Raw genomic sequence first — 20,542 nt, forward strand, 5'->3', positions numbered from 1 at the left:
TGTTTGCTTCACACCCCGCTCGACTTGTATTCAAAAAAGGTCTCGAGAAATTTCACACCAGCAGTCCAGAAGTACTCCTCAAGAAAGACGGGAACAATCAGTCTGGAGTTGCCTCTGCAAGCCTTGAACAGACTTCCATAACACGGTAGTGATATTTCCGGATTTATCTTTAAAAGAAAAAAAAAAAATTCTCATTGTATTGCATTTTGACTTTACAGTTGATGGTTTCCTGGCGAGGATTGTGGCTATGTCTGCCTCTACTATGTTCCGAGCTCCGGGTGTCCCTGCACCGGTGCATCTTCGACGAGGTTCAAGCTCAGACGCGAGTGGTCCGTGCCGTCCTGCCGAGTCCGGCGCCGAGCCCGGGGGAGGTCGCCCCGATTCGAATCGGGACCTGGCTTTCCGGTGAGCGCAACCGCCTGTCGGAGCGCGAGGAAGGACGAGTGAGGGCCACCGTGGAGCGGGCTTTGAGGACCGTGTCGTCGTTGCTGTCAGGTACATCAACAGGTTTTTGTCATATTTAAAAAAAAAAAAAAAAAAAAAAAGTCTGACCACTATGAATCATTTGAAAGTATGTTCAACAGTAATTTGATGGATAACGTGTACAACTCAACTGAAGGAAAAAAAATGACACATTTTTGACAGATAATGCAGTTTCATAAGTATGCACACCCTAAAGTGGGCATGCGACTGTGTTCAGAATTAGCCACACAAAAACCTGGCATTTAAACAGCGGTGTGTAGACTTTTTATATCCACTCTACAGTGTGTGCACAAATGCCATCATCATTAAGTTTGCTTATTGTCAGAAAAAGTGTAAACAGAAATTGTTTACACTGTGTTCTGTGCAGCCGCACTAGTATAAACAAGACATTCTGATTAACTTACATTTGTGGAATATGAATTAAACAGCAAAATACACCTGCTTTTATCCATCTCAGGGAGCGGCCATTTTGCCATTTGCTGTCAATTGAAAATGACACCACAGTTGCTCAGGCTCAGATGACAACCAATCACGGCTCTGCTTATGAATGTCACATGACCAAACCAAAACGTGATTGGTCGTTATCTCAGCCCAGAGCAGCTGTGGTCATTTTCAGTTCGGCAGCAAGTGACAAACTGGCCGCCCCTAAAATGGATAAAAACATTGGTAATTTATTTTCCACAAACACATTAATTAGAATGTGAGGGGGAAAAAAAGTTATATTTACTAAAGCAAAGCTGTATTTTATCAAATAAAGTGTAACATTTTCTCTTTTTCTTTATAGTGGAGCGAACCTCAAGCCCATTGCTGCTCAAGAGGGACGCAAACAAATACTGCAAGTTTCTCTGGAAGAATTCAAGCACCGTAAACTACAACAGGTTTGTATGTACTGTACAAAAAAAAAAAAAAAAAAAAAAAAAAATTGCTCCAAACTACCGCACTGTTTTTTGTTTTGTTTTTTTAAATGAATACTTTTAGGTGTGGCCAAGCAAACAAAAACTACAGACATGAGACTTGTCTTGACGTGAAGGTCAGTGCATATTAGGGCCAGATTAAATTTATTTTTTTTATTTTATTTTTCCATCCATCCATTTTCTGAACCGCTTATTAACAAAAATCTAATTTCCATTTTTGGTACAAATTTATGAAAATCAATGTTAAATATGAACACAAGGACTCGCAACTGTGCTGCGTACTGTAGCAGTTCAAATCAATATTTATCTTTATCTCAAACATAAATAAATTCCTGTGCAAACCCGAAAACGACCCCCACTGTCTTCAAGATCCCAGACGATCACCTTGCTGGCTGCGAAGTCCACCCGCAGGCCAACTCCACTCGCGGGGTCGTTCTCAGGCGTCCAGGCGCGGGGGTGCCTGATGTCGACTTCCTGCTTTACCTCCACGTCCAAGCGTCGGACAAGTGCAGGACGCAGGTAGTGCTCATTTCATGTCCGAAGGCATGTCGCTGAAAATGAAAGTAAATTGTGCGCACCAGCCTAGCCTGTTGGCCTACGCGGCCCACTGCCAGACGGACACAAAAGGGAGACCTTTGGCTGGCGTCGTGGTCATCTGCAGGGATAGCGTGACGCGGTTGACTGTACAGGTTTGTCCACTCTGAGCAATATTGGCGAATCATGAATAGGTGGATGTTCATTGTATAGCGTTAATCCCCCCCCCCTCCAGACTGTGATCCATGAGCTGTTCCATGCACTGGGCTTCTCCAAAGATCTTTTTGCCACCTGGAGGGACTGCTCCACCGAACGAGGTTTTTCGGCCTGTTCCCCGCGAGGCAAAGTGACTCACGCCGACGGATCGGGACAGATGAGGATCTACACCCCATCCGTAATCTCGGCGCTGCAAAGGCACCTGGCGGCCGTCGATCCCGAGCTGGGGGGGCCGCTCGAGAACTCGGTGCGCGACTGTCGTTCATCATTGAGATGCCTCTGTTTACTCTGACGCGTTTTGTCTATTCTCTCCAGGATGTACCCTCAGGGGGCGTGTCCTCCCACTGGGAGTCCAGACTTCTGCAGGGTTCCATCATGTTGGCGGCGCCTAGTCAGTTCGGCGCGGCGCGCGTCGACCCGCTCACCCTGGCCGCGTTTCAGGACACGGGCTGGTACACCGTCAACATAAGCCAGGCACAGAATCTCATCTGGGGAAAAGGTACGACAGCTCAAAGTTATGTATGTACAATAGATAAAATAGTTCATTTTAATGATAACATCTTTCATTTAATTTGATTATTTTTAATCACCTTATTAATTCACCAATTATTTTAGAACATTAATTTCAAAAACTAGGTGCAAAATTGATCATTTTTAAATTATTCCTTATAATTAGTTCAGTTGTTTGATTAACGAGTTAGCAAATATGTTTAATATATAAGATTATTTAGTGTTCCTTCTTTTTATTGTCTTATTGTATTATTTGCTATAATCAAATTATTTTTCAATCAAATAATAGACATGTTCAATTTAATGTAAAATTGTATATATTATATGTGATTTATTCAGGTTTTTTTTTATTCAATTTATCATTTATTTAAATGTACATATTAAAGTAAATACTGAAAGGTATACTTCACTTATTGAGCCCATTATAGCAATAAAAAGTTAATATTTTGTCTATAATTAATTTGATACTTTCATTATTTTTCACATACAAATAGTACCTTTAAAAACACATTTTGCAACTTGGTGTCGACTGAAAATGACATCACAAGGGCTCAGGTAACCAATTACAGCTCACCTGTTTTCTAGGTTTGGTCATGTGACATTCACAAGCTTTTTTAGAAAAAAAAACCATTTAAAACATTATTATTTTTATTATTATTAAATTATTATTATTTTATTTTTATTTTTTTTTTAGGTGAAGGAGCTTTGTTTGGTTCCACGATGACCTGCCATGACAACTCATCATCCTTCTTTTGTACCGGCAGGTCGATCTGACGTCCAATTACTTGTATGCCGTTTTAATCGAATTGTAACAAAATCTCTCTGTTACTGTAGTGGGCTCGGGTGCCATCATTTACATCTTCACAAAGGGGAGTGTCAGACTGATCCCCTCCTGGATGGCTGTCGCATCTACAAAGCCCTTGAGAACGGAGTACGTTCCTCTCATTTTGCGTGATAGTTGACTACATTTTTTTTTTAAATTCACGTTGTGTTTCAGGGTGAATGCTGGGAGAAAGAAAACGAGAGGAAGTCAAGCGAAGAGCGCCAAGGCGGGGAGGTCTTCGGTTTGGACAGCCGTTGTTTCTTCTCCGATCTAACGACACTTGTAGGTACCTGTACGACTAAGTGTGGTACCCCAAACAGCATCTGGCCTTGTCCTCTTTTCTCGAACAGAACCACAGTCAGTTCATCGTGATGGGACGCTGTTACAGACACAAGTGCACCGGACCAAACCGCTACCAAGTCCAGGTACTGGGCTCCTATTGGGTTGACTGCCCAGCAGGAGGCAGCATTCAGGTAAGCTGGTGAAAAAGTAGAGCCTTCCAAATTGTTCCAAGACTCGATTATTTCAGCTGTCTGCTGTTTTGTGCTTAGATAAGAGGATACCGGGGTTCGGTTTTCTGCCCCGACGAGAGACTGTGTCTGTACTCTGACATCGGTCCTCCCTCAGAGATTGAGAACGTTTTCCCCAATGGGCAAGTGAAGCATTTTTCTTCATACAATCCTCCAGTTGTAGTCAATTTAATAAACATTCATTTATTTATTTGATCTCAAACCAGTCAACCAGACGCCCCACTGCTCCAGGATGACACCCCGTCAGCGTACAGACCCTCTGCAGACCCCTCGGTCACCACTGCGCTCTGTGTTTCGGCAGCGCTCGGTCTCCTGGTTGTCGGTCTGGTGAGCTCCAGGGGTCCCCCTTGCAAGGTCCGGATCCATGCAGCCTCGGGAGATGTCTAATTGCTGAGAAGATCTTCTTTTTGGATTAATTACAAAAAATACCCTGTAACTGGTCATTTGTTGCATGCTTTGGAATTACCGGTATGAATACAATAAAGATGAGTAAATGAGTAAGTGATGTGTATGTGACAAGAGGGAGAATAATTTAGGTTGTTTTTATTTGCTGTTGGGTGTGTAAAAATACTCTTTGAAACAAAGCAGCAAAGTCATTCATGCGGCAGAAAAATGTTCCGGAGGACCATGAAAGCACAGTTTGTGACTGTTAAAAGAGGGAAAGCTGATTGGTGGAGAACCCGGAAGTTGCAATGTAGTTTATCTAGCTAACCTGTGTTTTCTATACATATATGACCCAACACGTACATTTGTCACGGGTTATGACAACACATTACGAATATTGTCATTGTCATAATATTATGTTATTATAAACCAATTTGTTTTTAACTGTCAAACAAAGCCTTTAACTCGTTGTTTACGAGCAGCAAAGTAAATTGCTGGGTTCAGGAAATCTGTTTTAAAATTTTCCCCAAACGCCTGCGACAATTTAGCGCAAAACATTCCCTCGTTTGTGGTATTTTGCAAGGCATTCACTGCAAAACACATGTGTAACTGAGCCCACGATCAAAATAATGAAATTCAGTCAACGTTTATTAGCCCCACGCAGTTATTCGATGGTGTGACGTTTGAATGTACGACTCGCACATTGAGTTCCTGAACGTCTCAGTACCGACCCGACGTGTTTTCCCCTCCTCCATTAGCCCGCCTCGTTTCATTCCATCTTCAGCGCTCGGTGGCTCAGTCATTTCACGGACGCGACGGTGCAACGCACAAGTCCCGCTCTTTGGGGTTGGGAAGGAAAAGACGACGACATTTGAGACCAATTCGACCTAAACGAGACATTTTCTGCCTTTTTTTTTCGTCGTCGTCGAACACGCAGTATGGATCCAATGACTCAGTCTGCCCAAATATCCTCTTCGCAGGGACTCGCCGATGGACAAAATTCTGCGTTGAAAGAAACGAGGCCGTCCGGTAAGAAACAGTCTAAAGCTTTTATTTTAACATAGAACATGGTTTTAACACTATTATTACCGATTATTTGGGTCGCGAGCGTCCGTTTCCGCCGTTTGGCCTGTTTTTTTTTCATGTCTTTTGTCGATGGCTATTGTACTAGTCTATGGACTATAATGGGATACACCTGTGGTCATATTAGACTAAAAATAACACCCACCGTGGTTTTGACTTTTCTGTTTTGTTTTGTTTTTATCTCATTTTTTCAACATTAACATCCTTTTAATAATTATTGGGACGTCTTAGTGCAAAATGTTGTTTGTTGTGGACTGCGGGGGAATTACAGAGGCAAGTGCCCCTGAAGGTAGCATCTCTTAAAGGCGCAGTACCTCTCTTTACCATGTTTAAATGATTAAAATAAAGGGTTGAATTAATAATAATAATAATTAAAACAAAAAAAGAGTCACTGTAGTTGTTCTCCAAGTCATTTGAAACAAGCTGTCAGTGTTGTCACCTCTGGCCTGATAGAATGCTTATATATGTATATATATATATATATATATATTTTATAAGGGAGTGGCAGTTTTCACCATCACTCCAGCAACCTTTCCCTGCAAATAAAGTCTTCAAATGCATGAAAAAGTAATAACAAAAATAAAATAAAATCCTTCATACGTGCTTGGGTGTGTCATGCAATGCCACTGATGTGTCGCTAATTGGACTTTTTGATTCGAGCCTGGAAGCTGTGATTTCAAACAATTCTGTTGCACATTATGTCATCCCCTCCGTTTCTGTCTAAATCGAAGCTCAATTGATCTCTTATTCCCCTCACTGTCATGGCCAAGCATCAGGTAGGCTATTCTTTAACTGTAATGCGATCCCCACTATAAGCAGCTGTCATCTTTCACTGCTCAGCTGTTTCACAAGTTTGTATTAGACACCACAATGCCTTTATGTGCTTAGATCTATTCAAATTAAATAAGAAGTTGTTGAATGTCTTTAAATTTGTTCAATATTCCCATTGGCTAGCCAATAGCCTGACACAGCAACACGACTGAATGAGTCACCTCAAAACATGAGTTTCGGGCCCTCCCTTGCATTATCAACAGGGATTATTCCCTAATGGTGTGTGTCTGTGAAAAAGAAGAAGAAGAAAAAAAAGAATAAATTGCACAATTTCAATGTTTTGAGAACTTTCTTGTTTCTAGCACCAGATATTCAAAGCGCACTAGATATAGAGCTAGTTCTTTCAGAAACACAAAAATGGGCTTTGTCTTTGCAAATTTACTTTTGTAAATACAAGATGACTTGACTTGACATAACTTTGCAAGCAATTTTACAAGCTTAACTAAAAGGCTATCATAATATTTTTCTGATAAAAGCTTTATGGCCTTTGAAATATGCAGGGGGCTGACTTTGTGTGCTTATGATCAGTTCACAAACGTCTTCCCGCAATGTAATGTAAAACCTATGCAAAATATTGACTGATCGAGATGTGTGTCATCTAAAAATAACCAATATTAAGAATGTAACATTTAACCTTCCTGTCGTAAATAAAATCTCAGTAGGAGATAGAGCAGGAATTTCCACAACACAAATTTTGTGAACTATCACGACCGCAGTAGGTGAACCATGTTATAATTGTCAACTGGCCGGTCGCAGAGGAAGTGGCACACTTAAAATGAGGACCTCGTTTCTCTAACTGCATTGCATCAGAGGAAATCTGCCCACAGAGTACATTTACCCTGCAGCCTAAATTAGTCCCCCATATCTCATTAATAGCAAGTACATACGAACATACATGCATTCGTGTCATTTCAATTGACCCATATCTGAAATTACTGCGTTCAGCCAGTGACAGCGCACTGCCATGTTGGTATGTGTACCTCTAGGTAATAAATGTAGTGTAATTATGCTATTTCTATTTGTCTTATTAGTGCAAAGTGGGAAGTTACTGTATTTTCCCGGTGCCTGTCGTCTTTGCGTACACCCAGTGGGCGCTACTTATCACAATATTTAATCAATGGTTTTGCTGTAAGTTTGCCATGATTGTTTGTTTATTTATATATTCATTTTAAATGACCACACTGCACTATTTGTGTCCGGTCTTGCTGCACTCACAACGACAGATTCTTATCATAATTTTCTCACTATTTGATGGAGGCCGGATTTTGATCTGAATATATCCGATTGCACACATTTTTTTTAACAACATGATTCCTTCCTGCTGCAAAATCTTGCCTTAAAAACACAAAGGAACAAGTAAAGAACAAGCATAATTTGCCTTGATTTTGAGGTATAAAATTTGGGTTAAATTTGTAGTGAATGTGACTGACTTCCAAGATTCTCCCAGCACAGTTCTGTTCTCGCCTGCTGCAAAAGTATTCAGGTGCAATTGTGTACAGCTGTGGCTTCACTTTTACAACCGTGTTGCACCACCTCTGCCTAAAAATGTCCATTGATCAATACGGGCAGGGCTCGGGAAAGCTCCTGAACACTGAGTCCTTTCGGCCTCCTGCTCTTCATACTTGGCTGCTGTCTCCTTCTCCTCCTCCTCCTGATCCGGCTTCGATCATTTGACCGAGGTCACAGAAGCAATCAAAGAGCCCTTGGTGTAGACGCTACGAAATAGGTCAGTGTTAGCAGCTATGGCAGCTGAACCTCCGCTAGAACCATCTGGGCTCCCCGTGATATCTTTTAGTACAAACTACTGTGGGAAACATGAGAGCTTACATATTGAAGGTGTGGCATTTGAAGGCAAACGGCCTTACGAGATGGAATGCCGCTCCGCAAGGACGCACCAACCCCAACCTGCAAAGCCTGTACCACATCCACATGCCCCCACAACCATCACAGGGAGTCAATGTGAAATAGGCGTAGTAGTCATACCTCTCCACACATTCCTTGAAACAAACAAGAATGTAGCACTCGCGGAACACCAGCCAGCCCATTCAAAACATTTGGTTGCCAGCCACTCCATCAACGTACCTGGTTAACTCTGCAGAGTCAGCATTATAACCCAGAGAGAAAGAGCCTAAAAGGGCTATTGTCGATTTTATGTATATTTTTTAAGCTTCTAAGACATGAAACGGTATCACGGCGCGCGTGGCCCGCGTGATCTTGCTGTGTCATGCTCAATTTTTGCATTGCAGCACAAGCCAGGAGAAGAACGTCTCTTCAGTTCAGATTTAATGGTTTCCAAATTGTGTGGTTAAGCTCAGTAATAATAATAAAGTGTTTGTACTTGGCTAATAAGTTTTCACCATTGTAAACCTGCATGTGCATATACATAGGAGTTGTTGTAGCACATGATGTCGAGTAAGTTCTGCACTCGTTCATTTTTTTCCTGCGTTCACCACCCTTTTGTCCTTTTTTTGTCGTTTTCATTTTGTTTCAGATTCCTTTCTTTCCTCCTCGCCTGTATCTCTCATTCAATCGTCACAAGGCAAGTGTATGCTTCTCTTGATGCTGCTCGCCTGCTTCTCCATCCCTCTTTCTAGTGCCCACCTCTTGCTCCCGAAAGTCCGTACTCCGTTCAGCCGTTGCCTGTAGCACCATTGTCGTGCCATTCTTGCCAAAGTCACAAGTCTTGAGTCCTATGACGCCCAGAAAGCAAAACAAAGTGCCTCATTTTGATCACATGAATCGGCGTCTTGCTGCTTGTCTTTACAAACAGGACGTGGGCCTCTGCAGCTGCCGCTAGTCCGATCTGTTTCAGTCTTTATCGCCTGCAAGTGAACATTATTGAGGTCAGCGGGACCGACTGCAGGTTTGAGATAATCCCCAGATTGCCACCCTTATTTTAAGACGGCAAGAGCAGTTCACACGTATGGGCCGGGGTAGGAACCTAAAAATGGATCAGGTTGGTGTCCTGAGGGGGTTGCTCCCACCTTCCTCCTTACCCAGTATCCACCCCTCCCCCATCAGACTTCGCTGAAAAGGGAGGAAGAGTGGCACTGAAGAGATGACCACGGCCCCCCTGGCCGTCCACTCAGCCTCCACCCCGTTCACTATCTTCTTGTGGCTTTGCGCATATCACGCTTCTTTGCTTCAGCCATTAAGACTTCGCTTTTATTTACATCTTTGTTTAGCTGCTTTTCACAATTCAATGCCATCAGTAGTGCTGCATAGTGCAAAGTGTTGCTAGGCTAGATGGTAGCTAGATCAGTATTGATGCAGTAGTGAATCTTAAGTTTTCTTGTTTATGCTGTTCAGTAATGATGCCAGAATGAAATGCAATTATTAATCAACGGTAAGGTGATGCCTCTGAAAAACAAAACAATAAAAACACTGGTGATATCTGCCTCCGAAGTAGCATCTCAAATCACTTCAAATGTCATGTCAAACTCATTTTACAATGTTGCTGTTAAAAATTAGTATCTTACAGGTTTGAGTTCAACAAATTATGCAAGGAGCGTGAGGACGTTGACGTACGTTGTTTCTTCGCAACCTTACCCCTAAAAATACCAATTACTCCTTTCCTATTCGACATATTATATTCTTGACTCGGCGATACATAGGTATTCATTATTTTCAATACATATATCACAAACTATTGAAATTTTAGCAGGGAATTTTCTGTACCTTACAATGAGCAGCTAGCTGTAACTTTTCCTGATTTGACAGAGGCTTTGTTCGCCTTGTCTTCCTTTCGGACATCTACTGGAAACATTAGTCACACTGTAAAGCTGGCCGACTGTCAGCTGGTGGCAAATGCTCGCTGTGCTGCTGGCTGTACACGTATTGACTAGCTAAGGAGCTTAATTGCAAGTTATTAATGCAATGGACAAGTTGCAGTTTTGGTCTGCTATCAATATGACTTTGGGTTCCATGTCAACTTCCTCTTCTTTGCAGCTACAGTACTGCAAAAACCTGAAGGCCCATCCCGTATGTTCATTGACCTCACATTGCCATGAGCCAATGCATGAATGCTTGGGCTGCAGTAGCAGTAAGGCCATACATAAAGTAGTTAAGCATATCAGAATTGCTTGGGATTTGATCTGTATGACTTCCCCTGCTTTTTCTTCTCTTTTGCTGTTGTTCTCCATGCGTGTCAATGCAGACATAAAGATGGTGCTGGGTCCCAACAAACCCAGTGAAGGGGTTGCAACGTCCCTTCGCTTTTCTTCTCAGCCAGGCTCTTTTTCGCCTGACAAATACGGAGGTGAGGGACAGCCCGAGTCGCCGATAAAGACGTCTCCGGTATCTGAGCGCATTAAGGCTCTGGAAGCCCTTGCCGCCAAAAAGGAGACGTATTTTAGAAGCGACTGTTCCTCACACTTCAGAGACCGCCCCCATGACAAATCTCCCTCTGACATAATGAAACCTCCCAAGCATTGCGTGGAGAAAAATACGCCAACAGGTCAGATGAAAAGAGGCTCTCCTGATCAGGATTCACCTGAATCGCCCTTTGAGGTACTTAGTGAGCTGCGACAAATGAATGAATTTGAAGAAACGGAAGTGTGGATGAAGGCTCATTTACCACCAGTGCCAGACTTGCATGCTGCAGGTTTGGTTAAAGGCACAGTTTCTTCCGAATTTAAACCAACCCAGGAAAATCCTGTACTTCCTGTACTCGCTGGTATCCCCAGTGCTTTCATGGACTCGTCGTGTGAGTCTCCAAAACAGAAGGATCCACAGAAAGAGGCCAGTGTTGAGGAGGCAGACTTTGATGTTAACCTTCTGCCAACAGCCTGCATGTGGTCTCAGGAGGACAACTCTGGTGTCCAAGCTGAATCACAGCTTGATTCAGAGCATTCAGCTTCGCAACTGCCCCTTTCCGGCTTTGAGTCCCCGTCTCCTCCTGCCTCCCATCCGGATGATGGCAGTCTGGATGCTCCGAATAACAAGAGGACCACTTGGACTAGCGATCTGGAGTCTGTAGAGGCTCGGGACGTAGATAGTTCAGGGGAGTCAGATGAAACGGTGATTGAAGATGGTTTCACTCCAGATGTCCCGTGTCCACAATCGGATTGGCTTCCATCCAGTAACATCACCTCTTCTCCTGCAACTTCTATGCCTGACTCAGAAAGGGTGACACAGCCAGTAAAATCAGAAAGAAGGTTAATGCAGGTTCCCACAATTAATGTCATTGAAACTGAAGACCCAAACTGCAGTGATGATGAGATGGAAATGGAAGTTGAGGAAGAAGACTACGAGGTTGTCAACGAGGGACCAAAAACTGCAGAAACGGCACCAGACGGTAGCAATGAAGCACATAACAGAAGGCCTGTAGAAACTGAATTCATGGAAGGCTATTCGCCTCCTTCCTCTCCTGTCCAATCTGATGATGAATACAGTCCTCCAGAAAAGATCGTCAGTCCTCAAACAGATGAATTTTTACAGAAATCCGAACTTAACGACTCTGGATTTGATGTATCCCCAGAACAACCTGAAAAATCAAAGACTGCTACCACTTCTTTGACAAATGCAGACAAAGACATTAACTCACCCGGCAATGATGAAGAATGGTCAGATGAAACGCGAGAAGATGTTACTGGACAAGACCAAAATGATTTTTCTGCCTGGAATGCACCTCATAGCGACAAGGATGTGGCTATCTTCTCTAGAAATAGTTTTATGCGAGGTGATACTTATGAAGGGCAGTCGTTTGATTACGAGCCGTCTTCTCCTGAGAATGAGGTAATGACAAAAAACCCCAAAGACTGCTTCCTTTCAGACTCTTCTGAAGTGGATACTAAAACGCAGGATGTGTTGCCGAACCCTGACGACGCCAACACGTCTGTTTGCCGTCACTTTCCCAATAACCCATGTGGCATTTCAGATGCAGGAGGCTCAGATAACGTCTCTGCTTCCGAGCCTGTCGATAGTTTTGTGGAATTCATGAGAGAATGCCTGAAATCGAGGGAAGGTGAAGAACCAGATGAGTCTCAAAGTGTTCCCTCTGATGACGAGAACGGACCGCAGTTCCCTCCAACTGCGATGGATATGGAAGAGGAGCAGCTTACGATCAGTGCTCTGAAACAGTTGGGCAACAGTCAAGAGGCAGAAGAAGAAATGCCGCTTCAATCCAAGACGCCGGAAAATGCTAGCGCCGCATGTTTCCAACAGGCCTCCTTTACCCCACTGACAAGCGTGCCATGTTCCCAAAGCAACATACTTGGCGCTGACTGCACATACTCCGAAGAGGTAGACGCCGTCGACATATGGGTTGCAGAGGCCTATCATCTTACGGAGCATGTCTTGACGGCAATACTAACCCACGTATCAGGTAATGCTAATTCTTTTGGCTAGTTACCTGAGTGGCTGTCTGGCTGTGCGTCAAATTGTAGTCGTTGGATTTACTGTAGCATAGTAGGATATTTAAGTAGCGGCTGTTCTGTCGGAATATACAGAAGTTCTGGGTTGGTGAGTGAGAATGGACCCCGTGGCCTTGTTCTTGCCATTTGCTTCACTTGGTGTCATGTTTTTTCCCTCTTAATGATCCTGTTTTGTCCGCCTGTGTCTTTAATACACTGAGGTGTCTTGTGGTTGCGGTGTACAGCTTTAAGAGCTTGACACTTGCCTGTGCAAGCGAGCCACTGCACCAAAGCGCAGACAAAAAGAGAGCAGGGCCGAAAAGCGAGAGTTAGACAAGCCAATCCGGCTACAGATGCCTCTCGGCAATCTGGGAACGCGCTCGCACAAACACACACACACACACTCACACTGCCATTTTTGTGCAGGGCTCATTTTAAGAATTCCTATCTATTCCTAATTTTACCCGTTTTCCCTGCCATGGTGCAGGGAACGTTCTCCCTGCGTGGTATGCGCTGTTGACACAATCTCACTGTTGGCTTAAAGCGGTCTGAGTCAGGAACAATAGAGCCCTCTTTGTTTTCCCTTTGAGGCCCGTCAACGGTGCTAGTGCTAGCTACTGCTGCTGAACACGTAATCTCTTTTGCATGATGTGCATTATTAAACGGTTCACCTTTTAGCCATTTTTTTAGGTCATTTGTGTTCAGTTTCTCTCACAAGCTGGCATTCAATGCAGCATTAAGTCATGTTTCTCAAGCTTGTGCAAAATTAATTGCACTCAAGTATGTTGCGTCATTTTAGAAAGTGCATACCTACACTGGAGCGGCAATAAAACAAATACGCTAATTACGTATCACTTCCCAACCATAGCTTTGGCCAATTAAAAGCTCTGATAATGACGTATCATCAAAACTGAATCTTTGATTTTAATGTATGAAAAATACAGGTATGTTCTCATAAAATGTGCAAAATGTTTATGACTATTTCGTAATATTTTAATTTTGTATTTTTCAAGGAAATGGGAACATAATTCCTCAGGTGCATGTGGTACCTTGAGCTAAAAATATGTTCCGGGGACCCCCATCAGACTCAAACTGTCCTCGAGGCGCCAAGTCGCATAATGTCGCCGCCATTTGACACGAGACTTTTTGATTGAGCACACACACACACACACACACACCTTTATTTCCCTCTGGCAGTTTGAGAGTGCCAACCCACTCTGACGTTACGTAACTCTTGTACAGAGGCAATCATTTCTGCATGCGCGACTCTCAACAAACATGGAAGGGGCATCCTCTGCGTGTCTATCGTTAAACTGTGCGTGTTTTACTCGGCCTGTTTGCGTGAATTTCCATCACGGTGTCGTCGTCCGCAATGTGTAACGCCCTCAACTCCTACATGTCCACAGTCAAGGATCTGATTCACTGGCGGGACCCCAAGAAGTCGGGCCTGGTGTTTGGCCTGTCCATGCTGGTGCTGCTGTCGCTGGCCGCCTTCAGCGTCATCAGCGTGGTCTCCTACCTGCTCCTGGCGCTGCTCTGCGTCACCATCACCTTCCGCATCTACAAGTCGGTGGTCCAGGCCGTGCAGAAGTCCAGCGATGGCCACCCTTTCAAGTAAGCGCCCTCAGGTTTGCCTTTTTCATGTCGACACTGAGAATGAAGCGTGTGCCGGCAAGCTCCGAGGGCTATCACGTTTCCGACTGTTACACTTTGTTCCTGGCAGCGCCTGCTGCGTGACACGACCTCCACCCCCAGGGCGTTTATTTCGAGGCAAACCTTCCACTGTGTCAGCTGGGGGGTTCTGTTACGTTTGTAATACAGCCCCAAATCTTCCAATCACAGTTGACTGTGACCAAATCCACCCTTTTTCTTTCTTATTTTAGTCGCCAAAGCAGCTGTCGCCAAGCTTTTTTTTTTTTGGACCAGTGCTAGTGAGCTCATCTATTCCTCCTCCCTGCAGATCACTGATAGATAAGGATGTCAGCATTCCCTCAGAGACCTTCCGCAAGCACGTGGACACCAGCCTGACCTACATTAACCGAGCCCTGAAGCAGATGAGCCGCCTCTTCCTGGTCGAGGACCTCGTGGACTCCCTGAAGGTGAGCCGCTGAAGATGCAATCAAACATTACCTCAGGTTAAAAAAGTGAGTTGTGAGTGTGTTGGTTCAGCTTACTAAGACCAGTACTGTACAGAAACTGAATGAGTGGCTAAAAAGCCTCACAACTTCCTTGCAGAACTCGAGTTATACACATTCAGAACTTACAACAATGTCAACACCAAACAAAACTGCAGGGTTGCTGTAATATAAAAAAAAATAATAATAATGGCTTTACTGATGACTGGTTTGAATTTACTGAGACCTTGTGACTTTTTGTAAACTTGAAGATTCCAACTTGAGACGTATGACTTTGGAATGCTCAATTTAGCTCCAATTCATCTAAAGACTTGCAGAATGTTCCTTAAATCTAATCAATATGTGGGTAATGAGATTGATACGATTAGCTCCTTATTGACAATTTCTAGCACATGAACATGATTTTGAAAACGACGACAACTTGCTGAGTTTGTGCTTCCTCCTTGTCTAGTTGGCCGTGGTCATGTGGCTGCTGACGTACGTCGGCGCCGTCTTTAATGGCATCACCATCCTCATTCTCGGTGAGACTACATCGCTGTTCTCAAGTGCACCGCTGATTTATCGACTTAATTCAATCTCAAACAAATTAGTGAACATCATGTGCTCTCTAATTATCATATACGGCGGGAATGCTGAAAAATAAATCTGTTTTTTTTTTTTTTTTTTTTTTTTCCTACTGTCCGATATTGGTTATCACGTTTTTGTTTTTTTTAATTGTTTATTGTTTTTAACCCGCCATTTTTAAAGCATCTGTATTAAAAAAGGGTACTTAAAAAGGGTACTTCAACATTTTATTTACATGAAGTACTGTCAATAAAAAAAAAAAGAAAAAGAAAAATATTAAAGCAAGATCATCGCTTTAGCAGCAGCCGATAATCAGATCTTTTCTGATTCAAATCAATTCATTTCACTCGTTAAAATAAAAGAAATGAAAGGGGACAGGAAGAAGTAAAACGTGTTTTGTCTGCCTCTAATCAGCACACAAAAAAAAAGAATCAACACAAAATTAATGACAGCAAGCAGTTAAGACGCTTTTTGTGTTACAATACTACCAAATAATTCAACTGCATGTCCTTTTGCTATATATGCTATATATATTTTTTTGCAGTAAATATGCTTTTATACATTTTTTTAAAAATACAAATAGATTGAGAAGATTTTGTTTTACAATCCAAATTGTTCCACAGACTGACACCTTGAGTTGAAATACATCGTTTTTTTTGTTTTGTTCTGTATTTAGGTTTAGAAAAAACGTATGTTCCTCTTAATTTATACTCACTGTCCCTTTTTGTAAATCTCGTTTGTATATTATCTGGTAGAATTTCGTGGTGGGCTTTATACATTATTTTAAGGCGGTTAAACTCCCATCAATTCATTAAATTTTAAAGTCTTTAGTTGTATAAATAATGGATTTGTGTGGTCTCTGTATCCACAACCAAAAATGACATGCATAGCACATTTCTGTATAAGAAAAATGCGTTCGGTGTAAGTTTTGCCAGTACACCCCCACACTTCAATGCAATATGTCAGGTATGGAACAATCAAAGAATTATATAACAATAACAAAGCATCCTTGTTCAATGATTCTTCAACCTTGTGTAAAACAGCTACAGTTTGGAATACCTTAAATTTAACATATTCTATATGTGATTTGCATGTTAAATGTTCATCAGTAATAATACCTAGAAACCTTATTCAATTTGTCCTTTCTATTTCCATTCCCTGCACTCTCAGTTACTTCAATATCCATATATATACAACTGAATATCATAAATCTGGTTTTATTAATATTTATTGACAGTCGGTTGGCATTGAACCACTTCATAATATTCTTAAACTCTTTCTATATTACATGTAATACATTTTATATATTTTTTTCCAAGCATAAAATACAGTGGTGTCATCTGCAAACAAAATACATTTAAACAATTTCGAAATGGTTGGAATATCATTCACATAAAGAAGAATAAGTACTGGCCCCAGAATTGATCCCTGGGGTACCCCACAAGTTACATAACTGTTTTAATGGCCTATTATTAAATTTAACATATTCCATTTTTTAAATAACTGGCAACCCATTGGTGTGTGACACCTCTTATACCATATTTAAACAATTTGTATAATAATATTTCATGATCTAAGGATTTTATCAGAAAGTTCCAAAATCAGATTTTCTGACTTGTTTGTCATTCTCCGCAGCGGACATCCTGCTCTTCGCCATCCCACCCATCTACGAGAAGAACAAGGTGATTGTCCGACATCGCACTCATGTTCACTCATATTCAGAGATGGGCGCGTCATTAAATTTTGCTGGGCTTCCCGTCCATCGTCGTCAGTTGCTCATTATTTCAAGCTGATCAAATCTGTCATCGCTGAAGTACAATTAATCGCTGCTATTTTTCCATAAAATGTTCACAATATTATTTTTTATGTATTTATTATTTTAATTAATTAATTAATTTATATTATTTATTATTTTATTTATTTATTTATTTATTATTTTCTCCGTATTAATTCATGGTTCGTTTGCCATTGTTTTAGCAGATTAGTTTATTGCTTATTTGTTAAATACATGAGAAGAGGACTTTTAAAAAAATCACTTAAATCACAATATTGAGAGAAAAACAATTATTTTTCAAAATTGTTGCTCCCTAGTCGAAATGACGCAGTCACTCTTGTCAGGGTTGAGCTCACCCGAGGCTCTCTGTATGCGTCGTTTGTTGTCCACGCTCACAAAAAAAGGCCCCGCTTGTTCTGTCCTCAGACGCAGATCGACCAGTACGTGGACCTGGCCCGTACCCAAATCAACAACACGATCGGCAAGTAAGTGCCGCAGCCCCGCCGCGTCGTGCCGCGCCGTGCCGTAGCGTAGTGCCGCCGTCTTGAGGGTTTAACCGCAAATATCTTGCTGTTTCCCCCAGGTTGCAGGAGAAACTCCCCGGCGCCGTCAAGCGCAGCAAAACCGAATGATCCGTTAAAAAACGAAACAAACAAAAAAAAGAAAATCCTCCCAGTTCATTTCCATCATAGACTCCCCAAGCACCACCCGTCTACACTGAACCTTATAGAAAGAAAAAAAAATCTCTATTTAATGTCAGAACTACTGCGCTATTGTACCAGAACGTGAACTAGACTGAATCTCTGGCCTGGGTGCATGCGAGCAAAATGTCTGTACTAAAAACCGCACCATTTCCCTTTTACCATTTAAAAAGTGCATCTATTAATACTAACCTTGTCCTCGGCGTCATTGTGGCTATTCTCGTCGCTCTGCGTAGACTGTCCTCATTTTTTTTTTTTTTTTTTTTTTTGTAGAAGCGGGTTTGCCTGACGTTCACATGTGTTCCTGCACTGATCTTTTATTCTGAAAACGCCGCCAAGCGGGTTGAAGTCACAACAATAAAAGCTTTTGCAACACTCAGCCGGCTGTGGTGATTTAGTCTAGTTCACACGAGCCTCACTCGTATGGCGAGTCGTCGGAGCATTTATTATTCCACTTTCTTCTAGTGCATGGATTGGCCGTGTACTAGTTAACGCTGTATAACAATGCAGTGCACTAGAAGAATGGCTGTCTTACTAATGATGTTTTATTTCTGTTATTGTATGACATGTCTTTGCACTACTGTGACAGTTTTGTGCACTAGTAGTTCTGTGCTACTAGTAACACAAAAAAAATCTACTAGTTAACAGTAATTAGGCTTTAATGGTACTAGTAGCGCACAAATACGGCAAACCACTTGAGCATTCGATATCCTACCAGTGTGCTGAATTATTGAATTGCTAGTACACTCTTTGTCCTTGCAGTGAGAAAATTCGGCACACTACTAGAACGACATTTACATTATTTTTTTTTTTAACTCTTGGAATAATTCTGTGCACTCTTAGAATGTGTTCCTAGTGAGCCAAAATTGCTCCAGTTGGCAACTTTGCTACTTGTACTACTATTGTGACATTAGATTCTACTATAAGAATTTTCTCAATCCTCACTAGTAAGGTAATTTACAGCACTAGTAGACGCAACTACGACGTACTATTAGAACTTCTTTTTTTTTAAACTGGTGATGTTTTTCCTACATTTATGCACACTAGTAGAACAACTATAAAACAACCACGTGTTACTGTTGTGCTCTATATGTCATCTACACACTACTATTAGTGCAGCACAAAATTATAACTAGTAGAATTTGGACAATTTTAGCACACTAGTAGGATATCGGCTCTGTCTTGCCATACGTAGAAGTGGCATGTAGTACTAGTGCGCATAAATGTCATACAGTGGTGGAAAGAAAATGTTTCTACTAAGATGTGGTTGTTCTAGTAGTGAGGTACCGGTAATCTTTCTTACTTGTGAGGACAAAGAGTGTACTAGTAAAATAAATGCTTTCTGTACACTTGTGCATGTATATATTCAACTTACTACTACGGTAATTCTAAAGACGTGGCAATTAAATCATTGCAATTTTAAGATGCGATAATAGTGTGTGTAGCTTTTTGGAGGTCTTTTAGTAGTTTTGGTTTTTTTTTTTGTCATCACATTTTTGCAGTTCTTGCATAGTTCTCACCCATATTCCGAGTTTTATTGTCATTTTTGTATTGCCAGTGGTGTTCGTATCGTCGTGCGTTGGAGCTCTGAAGGAAAACGAGACGTGTTTCTAGTTGATCACCCGCGACGTTTAATGATTTTTACCGGTGCGACATTCCCCCCGCTATGCATGCCCACGGATGTCTTGTTCGACCGACTCCCCCCTTTCCTGCTATCTTGTCATTTGGCCTCGATTCAAGCACTAGTTCCTGTTTCTCCTTTTGTGTACGATATAATGAATGAAGCCGCTTTGCGCAAAGCATGCTGATTTTCATCGGGTCTGGGGAGAGTTTGTGTGCGTGAGACAGGAGTGCCGTGTTTCTTTTGTTGCTCTTGATGTTCTCTTAACATGTTCTGTTAGCTATTATGGTTCTACTTTTTTTTTTTTTTTTTTTTGGCGAATGATGTCACAGGAGAGAGAAAATAAATGGGGAGGGAAGCACTATGTGGTCTCTGTACTCATGTTCAAGTGAAATGAATAAAAACACATAAAAGGACTGTTGGTTTCTGATGTTTTGTTTCAAAAATGTGATGTATAAACAAATGCTGTACCACTAGATGGGAGGAGGTACATCATTAGCCCAGAGAGTCTGGCCAACTGAAAACACGGACGCCATGTTGTTACCCTCGGCGACAGGGTGGGGCGTGCGCTCAAGCGTGTAGCGCGCGAGCATGGCTATCGTTTTGTACGCAAAATAACTTTCACAAACTAGGGGGACAGTTTTATCTTTTTTAACATTTGATGTATTTAACAAGCTGATAATATACACTGCATGTATGCTATAGGCTGTTACTAGTAGATTGTATATTTATTGTACATGGATTTTGATTTTCAGTGTTGTGAATTCTGGAAATGTATCAGTGTTCAGAACACAATATGATCAAATAAGAGATCTGATTACATCTATTTGCTTTATCTCCTGTCTTTGACTCTTGATATAACAAGCAAGATAATACCAATTTTTCATGGTACCAATGAATGTATAACAGGTTCCTCAATAATGTTTGTCATAATTAATATATGGTCCTAAATTTAAATTTGAACGTGATTTCAGTGCACCTGACAACCAAATGTCATATTTCCTTTTGATTTTTTATCAATGGCTTTCAATTGTGCATGTACAATATTTTTAGAACTTTTATTTACAAAACAAAATCCACAACTCA

At 41.7% G+C, this 20,542-nt stretch overlaps 2 protein-coding genes across 6 annotated transcripts; both read left to right on the plus strand.

Moving 5' to 3' along the window:
• On the plus strand, positions 1 to 4,511 carry cirop (ciliated left-right organizer metallopeptidase). 2 transcript variants are annotated; one of them, XM_077500298.1, is made up of 14 exons: positions 1 to 145; positions 219 to 495; positions 1,268 to 1,361; positions 1,462 to 1,513; positions 1,767 to 1,916; positions 1,979 to 2,086; positions 2,167 to 2,394; positions 2,463 to 2,646; positions 3,352 to 3,421; positions 3,492 to 3,588; positions 3,655 to 3,762; positions 3,831 to 3,953; positions 4,032 to 4,132; positions 4,217 to 4,511. In XM_077500298.1, exons 2-14 carry the CDS (start codon positions 222 to 224, stop codon positions 4,395 to 4,397), a joined length of 1,770 nt encoding a protein of 589 aa, XP_077356424.1. In that variant the 5' UTR covers positions 1 to 145; positions 219 to 221; the 3' UTR covers positions 4,398 to 4,511. The 2 variants fall into 2 exon arrangements, with proteins under 2 accessions (XP_077356424.1, XP_077356425.1); XM_077500299.1 differs by lacking the exons at positions 1 to 145; positions 219 to 495 and adding an exon at positions 1,068 to 1,149.
• A 581-nt stretch (positions 4,512 to 5,092) lies between these two features.
• Positions 5,093 to 19,872, plus strand: rtn3 (reticulon 3). Of its 4 annotated transcripts, XM_077499446.1 has the most exons (9): positions 5,093 to 5,423; positions 8,800 to 8,847; positions 10,465 to 12,633; positions 14,068 to 14,275; positions 14,622 to 14,760; positions 15,248 to 15,317; positions 16,996 to 17,042; positions 17,561 to 17,619; positions 17,718 to 19,872. In XM_077499446.1, the coding sequence occupies exons 1-9, from the start codon at positions 5,333 to 5,335 to the stop codon at positions 17,764 to 17,766; spliced, it is 2,880 nt and encodes a 959-aa protein (XP_077355572.1). In that variant the 5' UTR covers positions 5,093 to 5,332; the 3' UTR covers positions 17,767 to 19,872. The 4 variants fall into 4 exon arrangements, with proteins under 4 accessions (XP_077355572.1, XP_077355573.1, XP_077355574.1 ...); XM_077499447.1 differs by lacking the exon at positions 10,465 to 12,633 and having other exon boundaries at positions 5,109 to 5,423; XM_077499445.1 differs by lacking the exons at positions 5,093 to 5,423; positions 8,800 to 8,847 and adding an exon at positions 8,911 to 10,350.
• The last annotated feature ends 670 nt before the right edge of the window (positions 19,873 to 20,542 follow it).

This window comes from Festucalex cinctus, chromosome 16, assembly GCF_051991245.1.
Source record: "Festucalex cinctus isolate MCC-2025b chromosome 16, RoL_Fcin_1.0, whole genome shotgun sequence".
Classification (NCBI taxonomy): Eukaryota; Metazoa; Chordata; class Actinopteri; order Syngnathiformes; family Syngnathidae; genus Festucalex; species Festucalex cinctus.

Bases quoted from the DNA above. Each gene is read 5' to 3' on its own strand.
- cirop (XM_077500298.1), top strand. From the start codon at position 222: ATGGTTTCCTGGCGAGGATTGTGGCTATGTCTGCCTCTACTATGTTCC. The intron at 1,514-1,766 runs GTCAGTGCATAT...ACTGTCTTCAAG, and splicing joins AGACTTGTCTTGACGTGAAG to ATCCCAGACGATCACCTTGC. The intron at 3,954-4,031 runs GTAAGCTGGTGA...TTTTGTGCTTAG, and splicing joins CAGCAGGAGGCAGCATTCAG to ATAAGAGGATACCGGGGTTC.
- rtn3 (XM_077499445.1), top strand. From the start codon at position 10,185: ATGGACAAGTTGCAGTTTTGGTCTGCTATCAATATGACTTTGGGTTCC. The intron at 15,318-16,995 runs GTGAGACTACAT...CATTCTCCGCAG, and splicing joins CATCACCATCCTCATTCTCG to CGGACATCCTGCTCTTCGCC. The intron at 17,043-17,560 runs GTGATTGTCCGA...TTCTGTCCTCAG, and splicing joins CCATCTACGAGAAGAACAAG to ACGCAGATCGACCAGTACGT.